A 24,200-nucleotide genomic window follows, 5' to 3' on the forward strand; every position below is an offset into this window, starting at 1 on the left:
CCAGAACCACTGCATGAAAAAAAGTATTGTTTTTAATCAAAGTTTTTCATCCTGAGATGTGCTTCTTGTTCAGATATAAATGAGAACAGGACTCAGAAGTGATGAAATCCCAATCAAAAAGGTTGGATTTCCTTACATATGACTCTCACACAAAGTAAAAAACAGTGATGTCATAATGCCAACTGCATTTCACTGCGCATTAAAGTAAATGCTAGTTATGAAAGTGACTAAATGGAGTCACACAGGGTGCTGGAAGCCCTGTTAACAACCTTCACAGGTTTTCATCTCATCAGTTATTCATTTTTGCGAAAATGGGATGTTTTGATGCACAAAAGGTTCAAACTGGGGCTTTGTCTTCACTAAATTCAACCATCACTTTAACATTTTAATGCAAAGAAATACGTGGAGTTCCTCTGTAAAACTGATCACCTCAAACTGACTGTTCTGCAGCTTTTAACTCTTGGAAAATATAAATTTTAAGCATTAAAATCAAAACAACAGAGTGGCTATCTCCCTCTTTAGCCTGTCAATAATAAACATCTGATGTTTGCCCCCCCACCCCCCATGAGTCGACAGCTTCCTCTTTGCAACATTCAATAAACACGCTGCCTCTCAGCTGTGACGTCAGTGTCACAGAGTGCAGACTAACATCTGTGGTGGGACAGGAGAAAAAAGTTTAACATGAAACCCAACGTGTGCTGGAATGATGCCTTAACATATAATAGGAAGAACTGTAAAGAAATGTTTACTTTGAGGATAAATGTAACACATCAGGCGTTCACCATCATTTATATTATAAAGAAAAGCTTTTTTCCTTCCTGTTTACTAAATCCAACCCTTAAGTTCCTCTTCTTTTCCCCCACCAGCACCGCATGTTTTACAGCACACAAAGACAAACCAAAGTCTCTTTTCTTATAAAAGGTTGAAGCTGTCTGGTGGAGGAGAGATATGCTGATTTTTTATTCTGTCAAACATCGCCCCTTCCTTGTCGTGTGTTGTTGATCAGAGCACAAAGAAATCATAGAGCCAAGCGAGGAATCACCAAGGAAAACAAAATGATGCATGTGGTGGCTTAGTTCGAGCTACCCTTCTCTGATCTGCAGTGATCCTCTGGGAAGGGAAGAAGAAGAAGAAGAGAGGTGGGGGTGGAAATCCTACCACTTTGAAGCACCTCCTAAATCACAAGTCTATTTTAAACAAAAAACAAAAACAGACGCCTCTCTGAGGGAGGTTTCTGAGAAGAGAGGTGGAGGTTGAATGGGAGAGAATAAAGGAGGAAGGTGAGGGAAGGGGTGGGACGGGAGGGCGAGGGAGGCGTCAGGGGACTGTGTGGCAGTCACTCCTCGTCTGAGCTGCTGTTGTCCAGAGAGTAAACCATGAAGGCTAGATCGGGCCGGGCGGGTACCATGGGGTTGCCCGGCTTCACCATCTCAAAGCCCATGTAGTGGAAGGTCTTGATGATGGACACTGAGGAGGAAACCAAAAGAGTCTGATTAGATCAACCTCTCAAGTGCTGAGCCTTAAATATTGTTGTGTTCAGGGCTTATTTCCTCACTTTTTAAGTTGTTGACTGTCTTTATGCTAATACACATGCAAAGGCCTGTTCAGTCAACAGGAACCAACAACAAAGTCTGATCCTTAGGCTATTTTTCTGGTCAAATCCAGCTCTACATTGTTGCTAGGCGCCGCCCAGTTGGTTATGGCTGCATGCTGTGACAGCTCTCTTTTCTTTGTCCATTTAATGTAATTTTTTCGTCTCTTTTTGGTCATCTTTGTATTTGGAGTGGGTCATTACTTTGTGTGGCTCATTTGTTGGTCATGGACACCAAACTGGTTTTGCCTTCAGTGATATTTTTACTACTTTTTCTCCTGTGTTTGTCTGGAGATCCTACATGTAACCATGACTGCATTGTTTACATGTGAAATCAGCTGTTAGCATCCTGTAGCATGTCAATGATAACTGGTGCAAGGCCTGATGTTTCTCCACAAGATGAGGAGGAGGTGGTGAGGATGACGTCCTGGTTCTCAGGTGAGAGTTAAGAAGTGACAACATCAACCTGTCCTTCCATTCATCGTTATTGGGACTGTAAGATCTATCTCCAATAAGATAGATGAGCTAGCCATGCTAACCCAGCAACAGAGGGAATACCAGAAGACAGAGTAGCATCATGCTTTTCACAGAGATTGCTAATGGAGCTCACGCCAGACGCCATTGAAAGAACTTCACCTGCTGTGAGCAGACAGGACGCAGGCTTGCTGACAGGAGGATGACAGACAAGCTGTCGTCATGTATTTTGTTATGGACCTTTTTGCACTTTCTGTACACTGTCTTACCCTCAGGGATAAATAAATCATTTTCTATTCTTTTCTATTCTACATGCAGAAAAATCCTTACTATTGACTGAGCACACAGGTAAAAATGTTCTTTTTTTCCGATCAATATAAAAAAAGACTGCGAGGAAACATAGCTGCCTGTAAAATGTATTTTTGCTGCTTTTAAAAATAAGAACTTACATCGATCCTCTCTGCTTTTGTGGAACCACAGGAACACGTAGTTAACTTTGAGCTTCTCCTCTGCAAACTCCAGCAGAGCTGTTAGCCTGAGGAGGACGAGAACAGACAGAGAGGGGGAGAGAAAGAGAGGCAGCCAGTGATAAGAGAGCGGGGCGATGACGCACAAAGTTTTTTTATTTTTTTCTCTTTACATAAGAGCTGCAACTTTACATAATAATGCAGTGGCAGCTGCAGCAGTGGCTGCTCATACGAGAGAGTGGGCTCTGTGCCCGCAGCGGGCAAGGTTACTGTGGCCTTACAGAGGTTACAACAATGCAGGGAATTAAAACAGAAATGTTTTATCAGTTAGCCTTAATCAACAATAAAAAAGCATCTGATGCTCTTAACATTTAGACCCAAATGTGACGCACCCTTCTTATTCTGTCTCATCTCTGATACTGATGTTCAGTTAAAGGTTGATTTATGCATGTGTCAGGATGAATCAAGTGAATCAAGTCTCTTCATTTCACAATCAAGGTGCATCTTACCCCTCTTTGCTCCCCTCTACGAGCAACCCAGCAGGGATCTCCAGAAACAAGCTGTCTCCTGATAGAACGGTATCCCAGAAGGCCGAGCGCCGCTCACTTAGCTGGTAGTGGAAGCAAAGAAGAGAGGGGTTCCCACTCCCTGGAGCGCCCTGCGTCACTGTTAACTTTTCATCCTGATTAGGACAGGTGGGAAACACAGAACGGATCAATTAATGAAGCACAAAATATAAAAAATAAAGTCAATTATAGAGTTGTTGCTGGGACTTTTTGTAGGCAATGTTTTTTTATTTGATTTTCAAAACTTCAAACCCAAAAATGGGATGCAATGAGTAAAAGAGGAAGTGGTTGCAGTCATCTCAAGGAAGCAGCAGCAGTATTGAGGATCATGTCTGCAGCACAGATGTCCTGCAGTGTTCCTGACATTTGCTCTGACCTCCAGCTTAATTAACTCACTGTGATATCAGCATATCATTTCTTTTTTTGCCGCGCATGTGACAGCATAGCACGAGGTCACTGTCAACAACAGGGATACCCACATTATTAAATGTGTAGCCTCTTTGTTTACGGCTTCATTCTGCTCCCCGCAGCGCTTCACGCATTTACAGTCATTGGTGTGATATGGCGGCTGCAGAATGTCAGCATTTACAGGATTTAAAACGCTGGCGCAGTTTGAAAAACAAAATCAAGTAACACTATTTTACGATGTGTTTTCATCAGTTTGTAAAGTCAGTGTGTAAATGTTTGTAGGAGGCTGAGGCCAAAGCTGCCAGAGCAGTGAGGTTACACAGAGCTTTGTCTTGTTGGCTGAGGACAGATGAGGACGTCAATATGACAGTTGTGACTGATCTGTCTGATCCTAAATCTCTAAATCTCCCGAGGGACAGTCAGTCCCATGTCTGGGGTACAAGTTGACAGGCGATCATGGAGACACACACACACACACACACACAGGATCCAGTGTGGAGACATTCCCCAATAAAAGATAGTTTGCACTCTGTTATTGTACCTCATTAAGTTTTGTCTGGTTTTCTTTAAGCGCTGAGCGACTGAACTAACTCAGTATTTTATCATTTAAAGAGGGACTGGAACAAATGAATGAATCAATCAGCTGTAGCGGTACATGAAGCAGATTAAAGGGGTTTTAAGCTTTAAAAATGAGGGTATGACTCGCTGTGGAGAACCACTTAACACAATTGTTACCTGAAGCGTCTATGCGAATCAGAACAGCACGTGCAGGCTTTTGTTCTGCCACAATTAATCTGTCAAACCATTAAACTGTTGTCTCTGCTCAAATCAAAGCCCAACTAACCTCAGATGACCTGTTTGAATCATTTCAACCTGGACCAAAAGCACCCTAAACAATGACCTCCCCCCACCTGCAGACTCTGCCACCTCAACATCCTGATTCTCATCCTGCAAGACCTCATTAGAACTTCTGACACCCTACATCTATCACAACATTCGCCTCAAATATGTTTTTAATCTAACTGACCAGAGTTCATCCTTCTTAACGTTTGCTCCTCCTCCACTGCTCTTCTGTCACACGGCGTCCCTCAGGGCTCCATGCTAGGTCCTCTACTATTCATTCTCCTCCTCGGTAATATCATATGCAAACACAGTTTCCATTTTCACTGTTGTTCTGATTATGTCCAAATTTATTAACTCTTCAATCCTCACGACACTGACCGACCTGGCTCACCGACTGACTCGCTGAAACAAAAACTTTGATACATACCAACTTCTTTCAACTTAACAGCAACAAATCTGACTCTGTAACCATTAACCCCCAAAATCCTCCACTAAAACCACCCAAAAAGTCTCCCTAACAACTGATGCTGCCACTATTTCTTCATCACTCTATACCTGCAACCTTACATACTTCTGGACACTAGCCTCATATTTGAACAGCATGCTACCAAAACTTCCTCCTTTCACTGAAAAACATTTCCGCCTACAATTCTCCTTCTCTGAACCATGCATTTATTACATCCAGGATCAACTGCTGGAACAGCATTCTGTATCATTAATCGTCCAAATTTCTCAATAAACTTCATTTCATTAAGATATGAGTTCACTTTCTTTTGTAAAAGCTCTATATAAATAAAAGTACTATTATTATTTGTATTATGTCACTTTTAGATGCACTGTACACGTTTTGTTTGCAAGATATTTTCTAGGGATGCACCAGTATGAAAATTTTGGCTGATACTGATATCCGATATTGATATCTCTATTATGACTGATAACCGCTATGTACAGATTTCAATATTGGTAAAAAAAAAAAAAAAAAAAAGCTAAATAAAATTTTCATATTAGATTCCACACCAAAAGTATCCACACATCCCTGAGAGATGAACTCACTTTCCTGCTGATTGTACCATTTGCTCTTTTGCATCATGGGTCCAGATGTTCTGCCCTCAGTTTGTCATCATGAAGCTACTTGACAAACACTGAACTACAGTTTATTTGTGTTTCTGTGTGAAGCTGGGAATAGTCACCTTGTGTAGTAGCACGCCGAGAGAGTGATCCCTGACCGTCCCTCGCCCACCCGGGATCTTCAGTAGTGGGTGAGGGGCATCAGGAGCACCACAGAGGCCCTGGAGACTGAGGGATGGAGCAGGTCAGCCGGGACCCAGCTAACCACGAACTGGAAAGGGGAAAGATGGAGAGGTTAGGGCTGGGTACTTGATGGAAAGTTTTCAAAGTTACATTACAAGAAATCAAAACAGCGCTCAGGCAACAGGACAATTTAACTCCAATCAGATAAAATAAGGAAGTAAGGAAGTAGAGCAGTTTCATGGGCTTCTGGTGTGCTGTGACTCTACATTTTCTCCACTGCCCACTTCAGTGTTTGTTATACTTCACTGTTTTGACACTGTTGGTCTTGGCTGCCTTGATGGCTGTTAAGGAGTTGATCTATTGTTTCATGAGTCACTAACTAAACTGAGCAAGGCTCATTTTCTTCCTTAGCAACTCTAATAAAACCGTAGATTCAGGAAATTATTCATGGAGTAGGCCAAGAACATTTGTTGCACGTGCATTCAAATCTTTTCATGAGCTTGCACACAATAAAACCTGTTTTGTTTTTAACTGCCGTCTTTTTTTAAAGGGTTTCCAGATGTTTTTTTTTTTTTTTTTGGTATTACACGCGCATTTAGAAATGGTTTTCGGAAAAGAAAAGCAGAGAAAACAGGAAGTCACGTGGCACTGGATTCAAAAAACACACTTCAGGATGTTGCACTTTTAAAATAGAGGCGCAAATACAGAACAGAAGGCCTCAGGGTAATGTGACTCAAAGGCAGAAGTGAGACTAAAACACGTGTTGCTTCACATCTGCAGACCCTTTTCTAACTTCATATTTTGTTTCATGTATCCACATTATGATTTCACTCCAACTGGGATTCAGACTAAAACCACACTCATCCAGCTTGTGAGGATTCACAAGTCATAATGCAAAAACAAGGCCAGCGAGCACGTGATGTGATGGGATGTGGTGTGGACAAACTTTGAGAATGAGTGAATTAAGTTCCAGCACAGGCAGTTTGTTTATAACCAGAGTCCCACAACAGCGTTCAGAGAGCTCCTGGTTGTGCGTGAGGTGGAAGGCATGCATCTTAAACAAGCACATGATCTGTAAACACCTCTGCAAATAGCTCAGGGAGGCTTTCGGGAACGCACATCTCCAGCGTTTTGAGTTACAGTCGTGAATTTGAAAGCAGACGTGATGGCAGCAGGCCCACGATCCCAGACGGGCCTGGACATGAGGGTTAGGGTTTGTCATATTTTGGCCTCATAGATGATTACACATCCTCAACAGCCTCGAAGGCTCTTACAACATTTTGAAACAAAACTTCTTACAATGTGAAACTGAACAAACAAGACACACCGGTTTGTTTTTGATCAATAACCTGTAAGAGTCGAGCAGCAGAGCTTCCCTGCAGAGCAAACTGGTCGCCTGGACTACCTGGGCTGCGTAGCTACGAGCCAAGAGGGTGAGCAGTGGAAAACAAAGCTCATTATGCACGTTCATGTTGGAGCAGCAACTGCACACACTCAGTGAGGGAAGTTTTTCCACACGACACCTCAAAGGCAGAAAAAAATTGGACTTCTTTCTTATTTGTTGTCAGTAAAGTGACCTGGATGTGGAGCTTATGTGACTTCTATTGATGCAAAAATAGAAGAAGCTTCCAGAAGCTGTTTGAAGTGCTCGGATGTTGTAACTCCAAACATCTGACGCCAACACAATAACAAGAAAGCCAAGCAGCTGCTTTTATTTCTCTGTTATGGTAATAGTTTGGGGTTTTGGCAATGGTTTCAAGCATTACACAATATTCAGAAAACAATCCAGTGGTTGATTAATCAATCCAATGAAATGCAGGTTAACCGGTAATAAAAGTACAAAGGAGTAAGAAGGAAGACAAAGGAGAAGTCAGAATGATAAAACACTTTTTGACCAGTCAGGCTACATGTTTCAATGCTACAGAAGGATGCTGAATTGTTCTGATTTGCTGTGTTTTAAAGAATTTTAGTGAAGTTTATCTTTAAACCAGAAAAGCATTCAGAGAGCGCAGACCTCCAAGCATATTGTGATTGTCACGCAACACTTTAGTCCTACTTTAATGTTATACTCCCTTTCAGCAGACTATCTGCTATAATTTGGTGTTAGTTGCAGGTTTGTACGATAATTTGTTACCTGACAGTGTTGAAAATTATGATGACCCTGTACATATTTCATATTCCGAATCTTAGTATCCACAATATTGCCAGGATCTGAATCGTACTTTTACATTTGTCAGAAATTACGGTGACCATGTCTTGTATTGTTTTCCAAATCTGATGATTTATCGTGGAGTTATGTACACATATGGTGGAAACGGCCCTATCACACAATGATAAAGAATCCTTTAAAAAAATCCTGGATCAGGATGGTGATTTGGATCACTTGCAAAATTTAATCACTTCTTCCTTATCCAATTCTGAACATTTCCTGAAAATTTCATCAAGATCCATTGGTTACTTTTTGAGATATGTTCTTCACAGACAAACAAACTCTCCCAAAAACATAACCTCCTTGGCAGAGGTAAATAAGTCACTTTTTTTTTTTTTTTTTTTTAAATATGTACAGCATTGCTTCAAAAAACAACACTCAAGAAGTAAAACTTCAACTTTCTATCAACTACAAGCCTCTTAAAGGAGTAAACTTTGGGAGGAGGTGGATGTTGGAGTAATGGGAGCCAAGAATGTCTCTGGATTCATGTCCCATAAACATTGATGGAAACTGTATCGGGGACAACAGGTAGGACACAGATGCAGGAAGAGATAAACGCGCTCGCCAAGATGTCAAGACCTACTTCTCTTTTTCCATCTTCCCTTTCAGACTCGGACACAAGAGCCCGTCCTTGACCAAATGCCAGCTTGTTTTGAAAGGCAACACTTTGGTCCTCTGACATTTCAGCCGCACTCCACACAGCCCTTTCCACCTCCCCTCCTTCTCATCCCATGATGCCACTTCAACTGAAGAGCCACAGCCTTTAGACCCCCGATAGGTCATGAGGCCGCACTAAAAACAGAATATAGGTGAGGTTTTTAAAAAGGTCACCCTGATGGGTGAGACAGACGACATGCAGCAGCATGAAGGCTGAGCACACTGACATGTCTGGGCTATATTTATATGCTGCTGAGGATTCAATCATCTGTGTCTTGCAACACAGCTCAAAGATGCCAAGTGCGTCATTGTCCCATCCTGCAAGGAGGGGTGAGCATGAGAAACTGTTTTTTTTTTATTCCTGAGGATGAACGCTTCCACTTCCAGTTTGCCCTTCCTTGGCTTGGAGTTGTTTTGAGAACTGATTCAGGTGGATTGTTTCATGAGGATGATCTGCTGGGGTTGGCCGTCGCTGCTGGAGTGGAGTTTGGTCCACAGCCAAGAAACACACGACTCATCCAAAACAGGAAGTGCTGCGGTAGGCTCTCCAAGAAGACTGAAACATAAACCCACTTTCAACACTATAATTACCAGCTTAGCAATGGAAAAGAGACTCAGTTTAAGCTGAGGTAGTAAACAAAAATAAGCTTATTAGACCCTCTGAAGAAGAGTTGTGAAACCGTTAAAGCCGTAGATGTAAACATCATGTCGCTGTACGCAGGAAATAAACAGGAGAGTCCTAAGACCTCCTCTGACCTCTGGAGGTTTGGCAGAGCAGCGGGTCGGAAAAGATGCCGAGACAGAAACAGGAAAGGCACACGTGCTCTGAAACCTTAGTGTGGTTTGACGTACCCTGTTCAAATCCCAGTTCGACCCCTGGGGCCAAACTGTGAATGTGCTCGACCAAAGAGAAAACAAACACTAACGATCCAACCAAACCAACACATAGTACAGGATGCTTAAACAAATAACGTGACACACTTTTCTGAGAGTGTGTCTGCGTGGGTGAGAATGGGTCAATATTGACTTAAGAGAGTTCATGAAAATAAAACCTGAGCAGGCCATCAACAGGAAGGAGAACACATCAAGGTTTAGATCTTAGAACATGAACCAGTGTTTGAGATCACTTTAAACCAGTGTCAACAAGTCCATCTCCTTCACTTTTCGATGAGATCCGAGCTCCCAGGTTTTTCTGCACAGCACACAAGCATTTTTTGAAAGGGTGTGGAAGTTTCTTCAGCTCCATAGATACCATCAGCACAGGTCATTATGTAAAGTGTTCATCAGTACAAGTCAAGACTTTTCCACTTTTTCCACGATGACCCAGATAAGGAATTACTGAACATAAAGTTTATTACAAATCATTCTGAAGTTATACACACTTAACTTTAAGATTCCATTTCATCTAGTCAACACTACAGGTGTGATTCATTCTGACTAACTGACTCATCTACGGGCAAGAAACACACAACACTGAGCACAACTTGTGAATCACAGCTAAAACAGATCACTGAGTCTGCAGGTAAAACAGCTTGAAATTGGTTTGATGGGTGTGGCTGACACTAGCAGAGCTAGCACCACCAAGGTTCACATGCCTGTGCTGGTTGTGATCAGTTGTATTCCAGTTTAACCAGACATAGGTAGTATTATTAGATCATAATGATGACAAACTGCAACAAGTTACCAGATGACACCGGCCACCTGTGTTTGTTTACATGAGGGTAGTAGAGTTACGACAGTAGCCTTTAACCTGAGTTGCAGCTGTGACCTGTGGTGTGTGGCTGCTCAGCTGAGACACATTATATAGTCAGCATTTCAAGTCAGTAACAATAATATTTCACAACATTTGTTTAACTGACAGTTTTTTTTCACTGCTGACTAACAAGGTTGGGCTACAATGTTTTATTGTTGATTAAACACGCTCCTGTGAGGAGATCAAGCAGCAATCTCCAGCTGTAAAAATATGAAGCTGAAAATAGCATTTCCTAGGCCGGCTCTGGAACCACAAGGAACCACATACACACCAAGCTCAAAAGTGGATTTTTAGTAAAGAACATCTTTAAAACTTTTACAGCTTTTAGTCTGACACTGCTCAGACTGTCCAATCAGAGGCCCAGCTCACTTGAGGCAGGTACCCTATAGCTCTTAGTGAGGAGGCTTGAAACCCACTTCTTGAGTTAAGCATTTCCAATATGGCTTCAGGTGACAACAGGCTTCAAAACTCTATTTCAGAAACAGAAGGATGATGTCACAGAGACTTCATTCATATATTATACAGTCTACGGTCCAGACACCTCGTCCACTATCACATGCTATGCTAATCTTTGTGAGTGACAGACAAGTGGTGACCTGTCTGAGGTTCATCCTTTGAGAAACAATGGATATCTGAGCATGAACAATATCATTTTATTCGACAAGATATTTTACCTGGGCCTGTAGAAAAAAAAAATCTTTAGTCCCTGTCTTGGTTTTAAAAATATTGCGTAAAAGTTTATTCAAAAGTTAAAAAAAAAAACCTATCTAGTTTAATCTGATTCTTACAACATAGATGAAAAACAGCAGGCTGACTGTGGTTTATCATCCCCCCTTCTCCAAGATTTCTTTAATCTGCTTTGGTTTTGACACAGTTTTGGTCAGACAGAGGTAACAGTAAACAGCACTATGACATCAAACATGAAATACAAAAGCAACAACAGTCATCCACTGTCTTATAAACACTGGATCCCAGCCTACATGTCTGTCGCCTGTTTTGAAAACATCAGCTTTGACAGGAAATGAGATCAAACCCTTCAGCAGAGAGGCAGAGAGGGTGTGTCTGGCTCTAAGCTATCTGTGGTGGTGTTCTAGCATTGGGTGGTTCACCGCATTTGATTGTTTGCCACACTGTACTCCAATGGATGGCACCAGCAGATGCCAACGAGTGTGCTTAAAAACTTGGAGAGGGAATGGAAACAAAAACACGTGTTTGTGTTTATTACAGAGTGAGGAAACTGAAGAGGGAGCTCAAGCCTTGTCAGCTGAGATAAACAGAGCCATGCCACAGGAAATACAGAGGTCGAGATATGCTGTCAGTGTTCTATACTTTATCCTAATTTCTTCACTTTTGATAGTCCTGAAACTGAAAACTGATTCATTACTGTGTAGTCTAAAAACTGCATGTTGGACTTTGTTTGCGCAAATATTGTGATTTTATGCCAAATTATGCTTTGGGAAATTGGGATTTTGACCTTTTATTGCACAAATTTGAAACAAAATTTATTCAAATGATTTCCTCTCTATTTTTTAAGAATGTAAGGAGCCTTTTTCAAGTCTTTTTTTTTTGCCAATGTGACAACAGTTTTGAGAGAAATGTAGAGCTGAAACGATTCCTCGAATGATTCGAGGTACTCGATTACAAAAATTACTTGAGTAATTTTCTCCGCCTCGAGGAATCGTTTAATTTTATAAAAGATCAAAGAGTGGTATTTCAAATAGAGCTGAGGACATATTAAGAGAGTTTTCAGACCCCTCAAGCTACCTCTTATACAAAATAGCAACTAGCAACAAATGTAGCTTCTTTTCTGGAGTTTGGAGACTAATGGGTCATTCTACGAAACAGGTGCAATTTGGGTCCACAACATTTGATGAGATGTACAAGGCACAAAAAATGTGTCAAAGTGTGTTTACAAATTTTGGAGCTACCAAAGCAAGTGCTCTTATTGACATGCTGTATCAGAAAATTCTATTTCTTGAAGAGAAAATTTTTCATTTAAAAAATAAATGCTCTTTAACTAAACAAAAATGTATTTTATCCGATTACTCGATTAATCGATGGGGTTTTCAGTAGAATACTCGAATACTAAAATATTTGATAGCTGCTGCCCTAGAGAAATGTTGGCCTCCAAAATGAAAACATTTTTTGTAAATGCTTTACACTGAAGTAAGGTCTTTCTCCTACATCGAAATACTTTCCAAAGTTAATGTGAATGTCCTTTTGTTTCACTTAAAGTCCTTCTTCACTAATCATTTTTCCTGGCTCTTCTCTCCTTCCTCAGCCACCCTCTTCACTAACCTTGCAGCCACCACTAAATTAGCCAGAGCTGAGTCTTTATCTGATGTGTAAAATGTTGAGAATAAACAGCCAGCGTATCCAGGGCTTCATCTGATAAGTAAATATTAGCATGCAAAGTGTGAATGCCTGGTGCAGCGTTTTGTCCCCATCATTGGGCTTCAGGCAGGATTTTACAATGAGTTCATTGTGCATTGACAGTCCGGATGTTCTACAGTTTTACAGTTTCGTTTAACAGACGCTTTTGATGTAGAATGTTTCGCAGCAGCAGGTCGGTGTGTTCATCTGAGGTCAGTCTGCAGCAAAATGTGAATGCATGCAGCCTCTCCTGCAGTCATCCATAGAGGATTTAAGGTGAAGGATCTGTCCTGCTGTTGAACAGAATAAGAGATGGAAGATGTCCTTCTGCTCAGGTCAGATATTCCAGCTGTTTCTAGCTGAATGTAAACTGCTTACACACGCACTTATGGATTTCATTGATGCTTGAAAAGTGCACCAGGACGGAAAGGAGGGGAGGGGAGAGGAGAGGAGGATAGGTAGTTACATAAGCAGCCTGATGTAGGCCAGTTGATGCCTTTAGCTGACAGAGCTATAACACTCAGAGAGCTAATATAATCTCTGCTCTGGCACACAGCATCAATGGAGCTCTCCCCTGGTGTGCGTGTCGGATAATGACTCCCCAGGAGGAAGAAAACAATGCATATGAGTCTATTCCAGACCGAGAAGGCACAGCACAACACACATTGTCTAAATCACCTTACAAAAGACTTATCACTGCAACAGAGACAACAAATCTCCCAATGGGACAACCTCGTGATGCAATAGGAGGGACAATAGTGTGTAAAACAGCAGAATTTGACTAATAGCACGCAGTAATGAAAGTTAAAATGCTGCAAATGTATGGGGGAATATAAAAACCTGTTTTAGTACAACATGTACAGAAAAAAATAAAATAAAATGCCAAGTCTATGCTAAATTGTGGGTGAGTTAAACGCTTATAATTCAGTTTTCTCCCTTTAAAAATTATATTATTGTCATGAAAATAAGAAACAAAGTGAAATACATGTTTGTTCAGACACTTTCCTTTCAGGCAATACGAAAGAAAAACAGCTTCAAGGCTCCCGGAAGAAGCAGTGACAGTTAAAGGGAACAAGTTTCCTGTTTAAAGTGTGATATTTTGAGACCTTCACACACGAAGTTAACTCTAGCTTGTGCAAGCTCTTAAGTTGTAATACAGTTTCTTTTCTTTATATTAATCCTACGACACTTCTGACAGTCAACTTCTGTCTGTTTGGCAGCTTCTATTTGGATTTATCAGCAGCATCAAAATTTGTAAACAGTAGAAAAACGGTCAGTGAGCTATCTTCCATTGTTATACCAGTAAGTAAACAGAAAACCTGCAGGTCGTGTTCGTGTGTGCTCACAGTTCTTGAAATTTCTGATTAATATGAGACATTGCGATATTATTTTCCACTTTTTGTGTTAGTTAAATTCAAACCTTAGAGCTATTAAAACACTATGTCTTCAGTCTCCTCTTAACAAACTGAGCCACACTGCACCCATCCGTCCAACCGCCACAGAGAAACAACCGTTAACATCTGTTCTCAATGTTTCCAGAACAAAATGAGCATCCTCCTACCTTTCCTCTGTGTTCAGCATGATAGCTTCGAGGAAACACGGATCTTTAGGTCCTTTTTGACAACTAAAACAGTTACTATTCGACAAAAACTCCACAGACAAGTTAACCATTCGTAACTCTGGGTAAACCCTCGCTGCAGCAAGCGTCTTTAAAGGGACTTTCAGTAAGGAACTTCGGAGTGATTCAGCTGTGTCGCTCGTCAGCGGCGAGTCTGCAGCTGAGAGAAGCAGGACAGGGCTTTTATAGCTGCAGCGAGGCATTATGGGTAACTCCTCATACTAGGCAGTGAGACAGTTGTAAGGTAAACAAAGTAACAAAAAACGGTTGAAACTCACAAATAATGAAAAAAATCACACTAAAATATAAACAAAATTATTTATAAAAAGAGCAGTATCACTTATTAGACAGGGATATTACTTAGAACTACTCCAGCGCACATCTATTTTCTTTTCATTTTCTTTTTCTAATTTTTATTATTAAACTTGACACCTAACCCATTTTAACAGCACGGGTGCCCCCTGTTTATTTATCTGTTTACTGACTTTTTACAACATTCAAATAGAGAACTAAACACAATTTTGACTGCATATATTTTTTTGTCTTTGAAGTATTACAATTATTACAATAAATGAATACTTAAATAAACAGATAGATAAATAAATAAAGGTAAGGATAAAAGTCAACGATGAATATTAACAAAAACACACAAAAAATTAATTATGTAGGAGCAGCAACATTAATCAAAATAAAGAGTTTAAAATAAATAAAACAATAAAATTTAAAAAATTTAAAAAAGCATACGGACTTACATAAAAGCCAGAGTAAATAGATAGTTCCTCTCAGATATATCTCCGTAAACTTTTCTCAATTTAAATTAATTTTGGGGGGATAGATTTTGGGGGAAAATCAGTTCTCTTTTTATCTAGAACAATTACAACTGTCCATTACACTATTTAATACACAGTACAAAATAATGCATGCAATGTCAGTAGTGATAGGATTTAGAGAGAACCACTAAATAACATGTCAAACAAACATTTGCTGATATAATCAGAAAGCTTGTTATGTTCCACAAGAAATGGGAATTAACTGAGGAATAAACTTCTTATGAATATATCAAATGTATTATAATTTTGAATATTGAATTATAATTTATAATAATATTTATAATTAATATTGATTTCAATGCCAAACCTGTTTTGTTCATTCACCTTTTTTGTCAATAATGTAGTAGGATATTGTAACAGCATCTAGTAGTTACTAGTTCTTTTCTGAGCTTTTATTTTGGCTGATTGCTGACTGAGGTTACACAAACTGGTCTCCTTTGTGTTGGCTGTCAGGGATTTCACCATCAGGCCATTTCTTACCATCTTGGGGCAGTGAATAAAACTCTTTGATCAAAGTTAGTATTTTTGAGGTTCTGAAGTACTTCATAAAAGTTGACCTTTAACCCTTTGTCAAAATGAAACCTGTGTAGGGATCCACTTGAATTATGAAATCAGGTTTCAAACCTCCTCTTGGATGTGACCACAGAGTCCTGTTCCTCCTCTAAAACTGTCTTTCCGCCCCTGGCAGTGGTCAGCTTTTAGCCCTGATTCTCAGCATGAGTCTGAACATAGACACAGTTATGTAAGGAGGAATGGAAAAGAGCCCCTATGCCAAACAGATTATCCGATTAGTAACAAGATAGCAGCCCAGCTACTTGATCCTGGCACATCACTGCGCAAATGTTGGCTGTCCAGCTTGCCTGGGTGAACAGGGGACACAGGGGTCAGTGCCACCTGCCAGCCAGTATGGAACAGCACCCACATGATGTAACGGTGAGTGCAGTCCAGACGGGGAGACAGTGCTGTCCAAAATACAGCGGCTATGTCAGGAGCGAGCCATGTTATTTACATTAAAGTACTCCCGACTGTTGAATAACAGAAGCCACATCTGTAATCTGTCTTTGTAGATCTTTATTAAGATGACCTAAGCTTCTGATCTGCTCACATTAAATAATGATCGTGTTTTTGTCCAGGATTAAGGATAAGAACCTAACAGAGCAAACAAATTACATATAAGCAGTTATATTGATTGGATCTGTGTGATAGGAAAGGTCATGTGAGGAAATAGTTTTTCAAAAGTTCAGAGAGAGCTTCATACTCAAACACTGTCATTTGACCATTTATGGAAGGCCCTCAGCCCCAAATCGCTCTCCCAGAGGATTCATTGGTATAAGGCTGTGGCAGCTTAGGAGTGAATGTTTGTGAGTTTATAAAGTCCTTAAGCTGGTAGCCCAGGTTCCAGTTTAACCCAAACACCCTTTCCCATATGTCCCTTTAACTTTTTCCCTCGTATGATCTCTCTGATGATCTGATGTGTTCATTGGTTTGTATAGTTTTTGTAAAATACTGCATGAGTCAAGCAGAGGCAATCACTGGTGTAACGCAGTGCAGATAAGTTACAGCTGACTGGCTTACCTCTGTGAACCTCCTTATTCATAATTACTATGTATGCATAAGGATATGTTACTTTTATGTCTTGTTTAGGTACCCCACAAGCTGATAATAATACAGCCATAAGTGTAAGATAAGCTGCTTCTGATTTACCATCAAATTAACTTTGATGAAGCCAGGTGTTAGGTTTGTCTGTACCAAAGACAACGCATAACAGTTTCCCCAAACTAGCCCACTAACATCAAAACATCGATGCAGGAGAAAGACCTTTGGAAATTCACTGATAGACTAATATCCAAAATGAAGACAAAGACAAAAGGAGACCCATAACTTAGCTGATTGGTAGAGGATTTGGCCACCTTTTCGCACATACTGCTGTGTTTCTTAAATTAATCTGCAGCCACTGATACACTCATTACCCTGGCTAAGTCACCTTAGTGATCTTGCGTCTACAAAGAAATGTGGAAAACAGATGAAATGTTTTCTGTTTGCCTGGTTTTGCATGATATCTGACCCATTTTTGTTTTCATTTTACAATAATGGGTTAAACATGCAACTGTGAACAGTTCTTGATTTTTGAAAGGCATTTCAGGATCTCCCTAACGGTGTTTTGAAATCCCCAATTTGGAAACAGGAACAGAAAAAGATCAGCCAGTAGAGCTTTTGATTCCATGTAGTGTAATAGGCCAAAACATTTTTGCATGGAGGGACGGTAAAAACATTTGTCACCACGTCAAAACTAGCTTAGAAAAGACACAAAGGAGAAGTTTTACACAGCTATGGATGCTAGCTCTAGAGAAACAAACATCTTCTTAAAAACTCCTCATGGTATTAGGTTTTATTTGAAGCCTTTACTGACACTGGGTGACAGGATATAACAAGATTAAGAGCGCTATCCGTGTAGTACACCTTGGATGTGAAACTTCATCAACCTCTCCTGCGTAAGAGCAAACCAAAAAGCTTAAACCACGTGTCAGACTAAGCCTTCTTAGAGGCTAAATAAACGTCTTTTAGTGCACTGACAGAAAATGTAGCATTTTTATCCTAAATGAAAGCTTAAACTAAATTATGAGAAACATGAACATGAACATGAACATGAATCTGAAAGTATTAAGCAGGCTCATTAACATTCACACTTGAGTGAAAAGAAGTGGACCGGCTGGCCTACTTCTGCTCCAAGAGACAGACTATCAGAACGTTTTTAAATCAGTCACACTGAGCCTGCAAACAAATACTGAGGACTGGGTCAAATTCTTGGCCTCATTATTCAGAATGCAAAAGAAATGTGCTGAGGTTGTTTCCCCCACTGCCCTATTTGTGCTGCTTTCTCTCTCAAACACTCACAGAGAGCTGCTGTTTCCACATGACAAGCTTGAACACAATGTGGTTATAGTGGGTGTAAAAACAGAGAAGATGAAATTAACACAGCATTCTTATATATCCGCACAGAAAGTGAAAGTTCAGGTGAATGTGGCTCATATCAAGTCTTGACAGTTTGTACTGAAAGTAAGGCAAAAGCACTTGCACTTCTATTTGCAGAGCAGATCGTGCAGTTTGGACCAGAAACGTGGACCAGAGCTGATCAGCTACCAAGATATAAAAAAGCGAATTAAGGAAAAGTGTAATAATGCAGGCTTCATAAAATAAATCCCAAAGAATGTATGCTGTTTTGAGTTTTCTTGGGATATATATGCTGCACACAAATTTGTTACATTTTTCCTATACATAATATCTTATTTAATGGAGTGTAACAAAGCAGACATGATATATTATTCAAAACAACAAACTCTCCCACAAGGCAAAGAGCCGGTCTTGCCTTTAACTGTTAGCTGCAGATGTACAGCAGAAATCTGAGCCGGTCTAAAGCGCAGGTGATCCCTCAGCATCTTGGTTTTCTGGGACAAACTGTCCATCAGATGATCTCAGTGCACCTCGAGCAGCGTCACAGAGCTGCACATGAGCTGTTGGCTGAAAAGCAAAACATTTCTCGTGTTTCAAGCTGTCACCTCGATGTGGTTTGTGACCGACAGCCCCAGACCCGGTATTTTCTTTAGTCCACAGAGCTCCTCACACCGCAGACAAAGGCAGATCATGTGAACCACACGGGACACAGTATCTCTGCTTTGAGGATGAAATATTCAGCACGGGCCCGGCAGGGGATACCTTCAAAAGAAAAAGTTGCTTGAGGAGTGTCCTACTAGTGTTGCCAGATGTTAGGTTGTGATAAGAACTGGGCCAGATCAAGGAATTATGAGCGCTTAAGCATGTTCAAGAAGAAGTGTTTCATCATTGGGTTAATTTCTGACTGAAATCCTGAGTGCATGTCTTTACCTGTCTTTTTTCTCAAAAGTTCATGATTTTCATTTCAGTATTTAAGTTTCAAAAGAACACATCCAACTAAATTTTTGTACCAGAGAAAGTACCGACAATTCTGGGTCCTATGTGTCTTACATCAATACCTTCTTTGCATGATGAACGCTGCATCATTATGAGTCAAAATATCTCATGTAACCTAATTTTGACCTGAAAAGTCTTGATCAGTCTTTTCCATATGTTTATAAGTTTTCAAAACAAAACTTTGGACTTGCAACAAGAAACTAAACCTAAAAACAACTTTGCTTTGGCATCAGCAGCTATTTTTACTCTTAACTTAATTAAATCCTGAATTTGTGATAGTAATATAATGAAAAATCTGGATTTGAGAGGTCATGCCCCTGGACTTGTCAGGTCAATGAATTTTTCCATAAAGCTCCAGTGAGGATCTTTCAGTTTGTATTGATTTTGGCGCCCCTAGTGGACAAAGCAGCACCTCTTTTTTCCTGATCATCCTCCTGTGTTTTTAGAAACAGCACAGATCTTCGCACATCTACTCCTCGGGTAGGTGTGTCGGATGAAGACAAAAGAGTCCAAATTTAACAGATGACAAGCATGCTTGACAAAGGTCTATGACCGAAACATTGCTTTGTTAAAGTTTTTTTCTCTCTGGAAGTTCGCCAGTGTTCTGGATTTTTTGTTTTCTCCACCTGTATTTTTTACAGCAGAGCTTCTAAATTTTAAACAAGTCTTTTTTGCATTTCTTAATTAAAAAAGAAAAAGGAACACTGTGAAATTTTACAGACCTTCAGTTGTCTGTAAGAGTAACAAAGCATACAGAAAAAAGTGACCAAGGGGTATGGCTCTACAATCTACTGGATGGATTTTTGTAGCCCACAGGGTTTTTTTGTTAGAAAATAACAGCATTTTGACTTTTGCTGGTTCTAAGGGAGAACAAGCACAAGTTACTATATCCCCTTTCAGGTCTGTGTACATGAAACTTTTTCTTTTCTAATTGCAGCCTTTGCGATTTGAAAATTGTATTCTATTGCATTGCGATGTCGGTTAAAAATCGATTAATTGTTCAGCCCTAACTACAGTCGACTCACTGGCTGCCATTGACATCTATAGACGTCAATTACCACATGTTTTCTTTATCGGGGCGGGCTGGTGGAGCTTGTCCATCAATATCAGGCTTGTAGACCAGTGTACTGACAAACTGATCCCTGTAGGTGGCAGCGGTGCAGGTCGAAACAAGTTCAGGCAGCTCACATTCGAACAGTTGTATTGTGTACGTGAGAAAAGACGACAGAGATCATGTAGAAGTTTAAAAGATGGGGCTCTATTTTACTGAAAACAAGATAAAAACACTTGGTAAGATTTTATTTTTTTTCCTACTTTGGTTTTGGCAGAAAGCCTCAAGAGGACAGTTGAGGTACTGCAGCTTTACACACTTTCACATTAAAGGTCTTTACCTGATCCAAATCCTTCACACTCAGTACGCAGTCTGTGTCATTTTGATGTGTCGTTATATTTATAGATAGGTGTTTGTCAGGCTACCTGCACAAGCTACTGCGTCCTTCGGCGTAGGGTACGTTTTCAAATGGAGGCAGAAGTATAAACAAGGCTTTAGCTTGAAAACATGTGTAAGTAAAACGTTCATGGAAACATTTTCCTCACAAGAAATTGTCCTTGGAGAAAAACAAATCAAAGCTTGTGTTTTCCGTATTTTGGTCAAAAACGAGTGTTTGTAGTGAAACTAGCCTCTTTTCTACTGCTGATTTCTAAAGAATAGACAAAGGTAGAACCAAGTTTTTCTTCCTGATGAAAGAAGAGAGTCTGCTCTTTCTTTTGGTGGTTTCAGGGTTTACATATTTATAGATCACAATGTTCTGTGGGTCTTGAAAGATCAATCCAAATGCTCTGAAAATGCCTGGCAGCTAATGAGTTGGACAATATAGCAGTGTTTCTCATCCGAAATCTTTGCCAGGTGTTAAAAAAGGTTGTTGTGGTGGCCTACATAAAAACAAGGAGCTCGTATGTTTTTGGTCTTATTTTTTTTTAGGTGAGAAAGATTCATTTTTAAATTCAGGCAGTTTTATGAACAGCTAAAAGATTCTCACGACAGCTTTAACCATCATGAGATATTCAAAGAGGCACTGAAACAAAACAAATACATTTGGAAATAAGACTTTTTGCAGTGTGGTAGATACTCTTTACAGGACTTTTGAACTCTGTTATGTCTTTTCAGTTAGTTTTTCTGTTCAGTATTTTCATTTCTGGGTCACTTTGTTGATTTGACCCATCTTCATCATACAAAAAAACATGTTTACATGTTGGCGAATGGTGAATGTAACGGGTCAGGTGAGGTTATGGAAAACACCTGCTGAAGAATAACCAGATCAAATTTCCTTTCATAAAATGTGTAAAAACAAAATATGCATTACACAGGAGGGAAACTTCAGAAGTGGGACGCTAACTGAATAAACTGTCTTCAGGTTTCCAGCTTGTAGCTAAACGAGGGAGTCCATTACAGAGCAGCAACAAGGGATGAAGAAGATGTTTGCTCTGTTTATTGTTAATGCTTTCATGTATGCATGTGTGTGTTTGTATGTGTGTGTTTGGCAAGCAAGACAAGCCCTGGAAAAACTCCTGATCTCATTACAGCTCTCATTGTTCCTCTCCGGAAGGTGGATTTACTGTTACAGGTGATCACAGCACAAAGACACGCTACGCCTTGCATCTTCAAATGTTTTAATGTCTGTAAAACAAAAAGTCCTTTCCTCAGACTGCACAGCCCATCCTTAATTGTCAAATCTTCAGGGGAATCAGTGGAAGTTATGATGACGATAATGATGACGGCGGTAATGATGAGAGATTCAATTGTGGGTGAGGTTCATCAACAATAGAGCTCAGTGTGTAAGTATCCACAGGGTGGAGGAGAAGCTGCTCACTTTGTTCTTCACATGATTTTATTGTTTACACATACTCCGAAAGTCACACAGCGAGGGAAGATCGGATCACAGTGTGTCGTCTTGGAGGCTGGTTTGAAGGGTGTGGATGAAGCCTTGTGGCTTTCAGACTCTGACAGCTGCCTAAAATAGAAACAGAAACTATTTCTCAGCCCTGAGTCCTGATACAGATAAATCTTTGTAACTCTGAATAATAATTGAATTAAAACTGAAAGTTTTTACATCTATTCTGGGGAAATGTAAACTTAGCAGCGTTTGTCAGCTCCTTAAATCCTCTCACACGTGTCACTTTGTCTCAGGAAGCTCCACTCACACGATGAATCTCTGTACCCACTGAGTTCAGCTCTGTTCACTGTCTGCAGTCATACTCAGCACCTTTATAAGCTGATTGTCTCTCAGTCTGTTTGCAGCTCTGCAGGAGTCTTACTGTTTCCAGGCGGAGCTGTAAGCATGACCTGCAGCTGACTTCAACCGTAGACATTAATAATCTCAACACATGCACTGATAAAAGATTAATGCAGCACAAATGGCACACAGAACAGAGCAAGCATCACTGATAATACATACAACACTGGTGAAATCAGATATAAATGGTGGTGCTGGAGGAGAGGAGGGTTGTAAAGAGGTTCACAGAGGAAGCAGTAAGAAGAGGCCGGTTAAAGCAGTTTAAACTGAATGGCAGTGTTGCTATTTGCTAATTGGATGTGTTGATGTTATCAGCTGAGCTGTCAGCTGGTGTGAAGGGCAGGTGATGCTCTGTGGACTGAGCTTGACTTCATGGCCTGCCTGAACAAATGCTTCTCTCAGTCTATCAAACGTCTCATTCTGACTCTGCTGAGTAAAGATTAGTTGTGTCACAGTCTGACCCTTGGTTTTAATGTTTTTCCATTCACCTCTGCTGCTCTCTGCCAGTTGACCACGCCCACCTGATCAATATGCACAGTGCACCTTGGTTTTCTAGTTCTGACCCTCTGCCTGTCTTCAACCTTTCTTTTTGCCCTTTTTAAATTTTGTGATGTTACAGACTGATTCCTGGTTTTGAACCTGCTGCCTTGCTGACAACGTTGTCTCTTTTCCCTCACGGTACTGTTGCTTTGTTTCGTACTTTAGGTTGTTGAGGTTTCTTCCTTCCAAAGACATTTCGTGGCAATTTGGGATTGCCACGAAACACTTTAGTCCTACATTAATGTTATACTCCCTTTCAGCAGACTGTCTGCTACAATTTGGTGTTAGTTGCAGGTTTGTATGATAATTTGTTACCTGATAGTGTTAAAGATGATGATGACCCAGTACATATTTCATGTTCCTGATCTTAGTATCCAGAATATTGCCAGGATCTGGATCGTACTTTTACATCTGTCAGAAATTATGGTGACCTTGTCTTGTATTGTTTTGCAAAACAATCCAACCACTTATGGTAGAGTTATATACATATATGGTGAAAATGGCCCTATCTCACAATGATAAAGAATCCTTAAAAAAGTTCCTGGATCCAGACGGTGATCCAGATCACCTCCAAAATGTAATAACTTCTTACTTATTCCATTTTGAACATTTCCTGAAAATCTCATCCAGATTCGTTAGTTACATTTTGAGTTATGTTGTTCACAGACAAACAGACAAACTCTGCACATAAAAAATACTCAACTTGCATGATTCCAGTTTGATTTATTGTCTGATTCTGAAAGATGTTTTATTTGGAAAAATGACTGGATTCTCTCTGTCATACCTGTCTATTACTCATTCTTGACTCTGGACCCCCCAAGCTAGCAAAACTAGGCAAAAACAAACACATTTGGAAAGTGTCTTTGGGCAGGCTAAAAGAGCCAGTGTGGAGACAGAAGAATAGCCGGTCTGTGAAAATATTGTCTGACATTTAACCAGTCCATGGTGCAAAAAAGGTTGGGGACCGCTTCTCTGGGCTGCCTACCCCTGCTGTACATAATTCCTTACTTTATGGTGAAACAATTCAAAAAACATTTAACCTACGTCACATTTGCTGCCAATTATCTTTTTTGCACCTTTCAGCTTTTTGTAGAACAGAATTGTCGCCTGAACTGGAGGATGTTCATCTTAGCTGCTCAGGCTCTGTGCAGGTCGAATTTGAATCTTTTTTAGTGGGCTTTACTTCAGACTCAGACTCAACATGCCTCAAGCTACAACAGAGCTGCTCGTCCTTAAAGAAGTCTATCAGCTCTGGGTTTAATTATGTAAGTCCTGCTGTCCCATTTCCACCCTCCACCCTGTAAGTTCCTCCCCTGAGTGTGAGACTTTTAGGGTAAAGAAAACAAGTTCTTTCTTTTTGGTATGTGTGTTCATAAATA

The 24,200-nt window shown here is 40.3% G+C and overlaps 1 protein-coding gene across 1 annotated transcript; it reads right to left on the minus strand.

The window, feature by feature from the left end:
• Positions 1-1,052: 1,052 nt before the first annotated feature.
• On the minus strand, positions 1,053-14,353 carry oaz2a (ornithine decarboxylase antizyme 2a). Its single transcript, XM_074678217.1, is given in 6 exon segments — positions 1,053-1,467; positions 2,515-2,600; positions 3,042-3,214; positions 5,540-5,620; positions 5,622-5,688; positions 14,154-14,353. Coding segments are annotated over 6 exon segments (648 nt in total). The 5' UTR covers positions 14,264-14,353; the 3' UTR covers positions 1,053-1,336.
• Positions 14,354-24,200: the final 9,847 nt, after the last annotated feature.

Source organism: Halichoeres trimaculatus, unplaced genomic scaffold (genome assembly GCF_033239565.1).
Source record: "Halichoeres trimaculatus isolate MK-OKI-2021-1 unplaced genomic scaffold, fHalTri1.1 fHalTri1_scaffold_10, whole genome shotgun sequence".
Taxonomy (NCBI): domain Eukaryota; kingdom Metazoa; phylum Chordata; class Actinopteri; order Labriformes; family Labridae; genus Halichoeres; species Halichoeres trimaculatus.